The following is a 6,196-nucleotide window of genomic DNA, read 5'->3' as shown; positions in this document are numbered from 1 at the left end:
GTTTATTATTTCAAAGCAACTTCATGAAGGTGTACTTTTAAAAGAATTCAATATATATTTGCAATTGATTTATTCTGACGATGAACTAGTCCACTTTAAACAACGCATTTGATTTTACAGTTCTATGCATGGATATTATTAATGAATGGGGTTATCAAATTGGTTTTCATGATGAATGCTGAACACGCTCCAGTAAATTTGAATTTTAGTAAAAAACAACTGCTTTCAAGAAAATTACCAATCTACATATAATTCTTTTAAATTTGCAGATAAAACGAGGATTAAAAAAACTTATCTCCTTGGAATAACCAAAGTTTGCTTCTCACCATCTCAAAAACATATATTTTAAATAACCATTCCTACGGCGACTTTTCTTCTTAGCCATATCACATAATATAAATGCTAAAGTGAACACAATTATTTTGACCTATAAGCTAAGACTTTAATTTCTAACCAATTTACAATAGGGTAACACTCTAAAAAATATGAAAAATTGTCATTTGAATTACATTGAAACAACAAAACTCCAGGTTCATCTCTTTTTCATCAAGTTGTTAAGAACATAACAGTAAATCGTCATGAAAACTAGAGCTAAGAACAAAAAATGACTCATTCGTGCAAATTTGAAAAACCATTAAGGTTATATCTTAGAAATTGTACAGTGCAGCATTGTTAGTACAATGACATAAAACAAAGCTAAGAAAGTTTATTTGCCTTTATTTTACATCAATTACGTCTTAAAAAGCTTCTCTGGCAACCGATCGCCGCAGTTTCTAATTTCTAGTTTCTTTTTGAAAATCGCATTAGCAAGTGCACATTTAACTTACTTTGTTAGATTAGCCATTTTTCCTGCTTTTACACTGATTTAAAATCGTGATTGCATTAACCTCGTGAATTAAAACTAAACAGTGTTTTGTTGATTTCCAAAACTTTTAAATATTATTTTATTCAAGCAATAAGGAATCTATTCAAATATCAAACAAAAATTCCCTATTAAAAAAGCCCATTCAACTTTGGCCTACCGGCAATAACACCGGGCTGGTTGAGAATTTCTCGATGTCTCCAACTATTTTGAACTGCGAGTTCATGAGCAGTTTGCCGAACCGTAATGGGGTACCTACGACTGCTTCCAGGATAATCCTGTTGCGGCGAATCTCTGCCCATGTCTAAATCCGAAAGACACCCCAATGTTATCTTCTAACCATGTCAGATGATCAAATCCACATCCCGACAATTATTTGTTTGTCTGTAACTTTCTAACACAGCAAATTAAAATGGAGGAAGATTTAATTAAACTTAATTACAGAAAGGACAAAGTTGTGGCTACTTATATGATTTAATTTTACCTAAGTTTTTGTAAAATACAGGAATTGGGGTACATACTTGTCAGATCTACACCTTCATTACTTTTGTAGTCCGCTTTGATCTAAAATTACATAAAAACATATCAATTCAAAGGATTTGATTCGGTTTATTAAAAAAGAATATTGACTTTGAAAATATAGGTCTAATGGATGCATAACTCCAATGTAGGCAGATGGGATGTAAGTACACGAACTTGAATAGCTGTTTTATTATTCTAGAGTAGAAGGTACCACATGTACCTCCTTTTCCTTGGAGTAGACGTCCGGATGTTGTCTGAAATCTGGTTTGGGATCTGAAAAAGAATTCAATGACATAAGGTAATTTTTATTTAACCATTAATATATAAAAGTTAGCTTAATAAAATTTCATATCAACCAATAAAATTAGGATAAGTCGACTGGAGGATAACCACTCGTTTCTTACTCATAGTCCAAATAAACACTCATTCAAATTCAATGGGACTCAGATCTGGCAAGGTACTCCGCATTCGAAAAAAACTGGTTTTAATATAATCATCTAAAATTTTGATGGAAATAACTAAACTTTAAGTACTTAAAATTACCACAAAACAATTTGGAAATTAAATGAAACAATCACAAATTATGCCAGAACACTTGCATCCCGAGGACAATCTGTAAGAATACAGATTTTAAAATCCAAGTTCTTACCTGCAACACAGTAAAGTTTAAGAGTAAGTAAACAAAAGCTTGGATTATGATGTAAACTTGCAATAATATCGGTGGTTTCTCAGTGTTTCGGTGAAACAACTGCGTCAAAGTTGTTGCCAAAATTAATGGACATTTTGGGTTTACTCAAGTAACACTATCAATAAATTTTAGCCTCATCTATAGGCAACTCCAAAGTTGCCTTTTTTCTATACATCAAGATGGGAGTATATATAAATTATTTTATTATAGGGGAATCAAAACTATTTAACAAATATGTTGGATTGGTTAGAACTATTACATGCGTTTTCTCTTACAAACAGCTAATTCACTTAATCCAATCCCTGTTCAGGATTAAAAACTTGCCTTCTAATTACATCTAAAGACTGTTTTGTTAGTTTAATTACCAGCATGATGTCCAATTTCTCATAGTTAAAATAAGTTGGCTTTCTACTTTCTGGCAAGGCTGTTTTCTCTCAGGTGAAAAAACAAATATCAGACTTCAAACATTGTCAAGATTATAGTATCTACAAAATGTCGACTAAAATCGTAGGCAATTTTTTTGTAAGTGAGATCTATTACTTGTAGTTAAATGTCTGTATCACGATGCATAAAAATTGGGCACAACCGAATTCACTTTTATATGGTTGTTCAAAGTTTTCCAAAGATAAAGTATTATGCGATAAACAGCACGTACAAGCTTTGTATTTTTAAATAAATAATAATCGCTCTGCTTTATCATTCCTACTATACGAAAAAAATGGTTTTGCACTTCAATGTGGACATAAATTGAAATCCTTTAAGTAATTTTAAGATATCCGAAAAAAACTAACAATTACTTTATTGTAACAACATTTTTCTTTAGACCAGACTACAAAATTATTATATAGAGAATTGAATGAAATCGACTTATTAATCCCTTATTTTGCGTGGAACGTTTTCATCTTCGACAGCCAGAATGTCATGTGCGTACATAAATATTTCAAATATCCTTTCAAAGGCTGAGCAAAAACAAAAAGGCGTTAAAGCAGTGCCTTATTTTTTCATTAAATGTTTGCGAGCTGATCACTGTTTTAAATACGGGCATCAGGGTACGTGCTTATTTTCTGCCATGCTTCGATTGAAATGGCACATTAGTGATTCGTTGACTTAATTTTGACACCTGGGATTTTTTTTAAAATTTAGAATAGTCTAATAGATATCAAAAACTCTAAATAGTTTTAATGGTGGTAACTTCAGAACTGTGTAACAGGGTAGGAGCGATCTGGAAAGTAACATTAGAATGAGTTATGTATTCGGTAAAAAGAGCAGCCATGGAATATAACTGTTTTCGTTATAGATGATGATTAGCAAAAAAGCAATCCCTAAAGCTAATTTTTATTCCTTTCTATCGTTGTGTTTTATTAAATGTTTTGCTTAGACAAAAAGCATAGGACAAACATTTCGTCATCATACCGAAAGTCAGCTTATTTAATAGCAGTTTCTTTCTCGTTTATGGACAGATTGAGCATTTGTAACGGTCATCAGGTGAACCGACACAAAATCTAACTGCTTTTTAAAATGAGTTTGGTTCTCGCACTGTATGACATTTAGACTTCCAACTTTATGCCTCAAAATCAGAAATGAAGTGAGTCATGACTTTGTGAAATTACAACTGTTGCCTTAGTCGTAATTACGTTTGTAGGGTCCACGATACTTTTAAAAAAGAAAACGCTGGTATCACCAGAAGCAATTAATAAAATCTAAATTTTGGACTGTAAAGAAATGGGAATACCCAATTTATGCTTACTAAAGGTAGAAAACAAACAGATCTGCATGAGTGAATTCGTGTTGCACTACAATGATGCAAAAAAATTGTGAAGAAACTTTACGGAATAAGGGCATATAACAATATCAGTGACGAATGATGACAACAAAAAGAAAGCAAAATAATAAAAATTACGAAAATCGTTAGACCTAAACTGTTGAATAATTAAGCAGTAGTTAGAATTTTCTTAAAGCTCCAACTTTTTGACACATCAGAAAGTAAGAAGTACACGGCCTTATTTTTTAGCCAGTTGACATATTTGAGTTCATGCTTGAATAAACCACAGACACTATACTTCACGAATATTTATTAGAAGTAATAGCCGTCGAAATTTAAAAGAAATCGTTTAGCACAACTTTTAAGCAGCTAAACATATCCGAAGTTGCGATAACGACATTCCATCACACAAGATTATCAATATATAATTCAGGATTAATTTTAATAAAGCAGAAATAAAATACAATTTTTGATTTTCATTAATGCACAAATTCATGGCACAATTCAAATTTTAAATGTACGCATCGAAAAACCGGTAAATCATTCATTACTACTGTGAGACCTTAGAGCATTAAACAAATCATTCCTAGTTCCTAACTATGACTAAAATTGTACTTAGCTCACTAGCAGAATAGAAGAAGCAACATTTGCTAAAAGAATCTAAGCTAGCTGACCACCTACCAGGCATACTCTCCCCCAAGCGCTGAACATAGCTGGCTTCAGGATCGAGCGATCCCAGTCCTGGCAAATAAGCCTCATCAAGACGATGCTTAATGAGCTCCTCCAGACTGGCTAAAGTCCTGCCGTGGCCGGTGGAGTAGAGTATCACCTCGAAGGTCAGTGCACGTCCGTTATAGCCGGAGCTTGCGAGAGTGGACAGACGTCGAATGGAGGCGACGCGCTGGAAGCCCGTAGATGCGTGGCAGAGCTCCTTCAGTGCACGAATGATACGTGTTCTCCAATAGGAACTAGTGCTCACGACAGCAGTGGAAGCAGGTGAGGATGTGTCTTCGTAGAATTGGCTAGAGTAGTGAGTCATTACACTCTGGAGTACCACGAGGTGGATCTTCAAAATGGCTATAGAGATAAAAGCAATACAACTAATATCAACAATACCTTTGAAACTATGTCTTAAAAGCGTAGAAGCAAGTAAAACTTTCAAATATGTGCGTGATTAGTCACATATCCTTTTGCTAACGCGAAGTACTTAGCAGTGAATTTACCCACCTTTTGCTAAACTGGGACAGATAATAGCATTTTCGAGGAAACGTATTTCTAACTTACCACTAGACATCCCGCAAAGCATTTGTAGTTATTTTCTCCAGAAAATAATTCGTCAATACAGAAACTGTCAATAATAAATTTATTTACAATTAGACCAGTCTTTTTATAATTTGCCTCCTTAATGACCTTCAGCGTCGTCGCCTAAAAAAACCAAAGGACAGACGTAGTGGACGAAACCCGTTCATCATCTATAGATACCTTAAATGGGAGTGACATGAATTTGACCTATCACATTACTACGTCCACCAAGCTACACTTTAACTTGAAAATTTAAAAGTTATGCAAAAAATATCTCCGGTAATTAAGGCATATGGAAATAAAAGCTCATACCATAGCATCGCACTTTTTTTCGACACTGTCGCCATTAATTTTACTTCACACCTGCTAATTCCAACATATGTAAAGAAAGTTCAAAGAACATCGTGGTACCATTCGATAAAGATATCACTATTTTGTAGCATAAATTGTTGAATAACCTTAATTTGGAAATGTTTATGAGGTTGTCAATTACTTATTTTGCCAAAATGTAAATAGTCACGATGCGTTTTTAATATTATCATTCAAAAAGCTCATTTTGTTCATCATGGAAAAAAGTTTGTGAAAACACACTCGGATGAAGAAAGCTTTCATAAGGAGAAATAATAGCAGAAAAAAATACCCTTAAACCATAAGCATGCTTTCTACTTCATCATTAATCCATAAACATTGCCTTGAAGTGCAAAAGATGAAACGTTGCGCATTAATGGAAGCAAACCAATGATATTAAAAAAAGAATTTCTTCCATTAAATTATCTACAGATGCATAAGTGATTGTGGTTTACTCAGTCGATTTAGACCTCTTTTCGGTCCAAAAGATCAGTTTAAAAAGTAGATTTTTGACAAAAAAGAACGCGAAGTAGTTCATTTTCGGAGTAAAAAACCTGATGTCTTTAACTGGCATCAGAAAAGAATCTAAATCCCTTTGACACACTTGCGTTTGACCAAGAGGTGAATGAAATGAAGGTATTTTCGAAGACAGCTCGATCACAACAACTATCGATTTGTTACATAGAACCTCGGTGAAAGAGCAATAGGCACA

General features: G+C 33.6%; 1 protein-coding gene across 1 annotated transcript; it reads right to left on the bottom strand. All coding sequences in view use genetic code 11, as the record gives it.

Annotated features, from left to right (window-relative positions):
* Positions 1–322: 322 nt before the first annotated feature.
* EGR_02197 (hypothetical protein) lies at positions 323–5,902 on the bottom strand (the record flags this gene model as incomplete). The annotated part of the gene is made up of 10 exons (XM_024491446.1): positions 323–427; positions 463–538; positions 1,347–1,426; positions 2,668–2,827; positions 2,870–2,901; positions 3,707–3,772; positions 3,805–3,865; positions 3,897–3,991; positions 5,119–5,259; positions 5,873–5,902. 10 exons carry the CDS (start codon positions 5,900–5,902, stop codon positions 323–325), a joined length of 846 nt encoding a protein of 281 aa, XP_024354299.1.
* Between the last annotated feature and the right edge of the window lie 294 nt (positions 5,903–6,196).

Source organism: Echinococcus granulosus (assembly GCF_000524195.1).
Source record: "Echinococcus granulosus chromosome Unknown EG_S00009, whole genome shotgun sequence".
Lineage (NCBI taxonomy): Eukaryota > Metazoa > Platyhelminthes > Cestoda > Cyclophyllidea > Taeniidae > Echinococcus > Echinococcus granulosus.
Note: the sequence above shows the minus strand (reverse complement) of the source record. Positions and strands in the feature narration are given on the sequence as shown.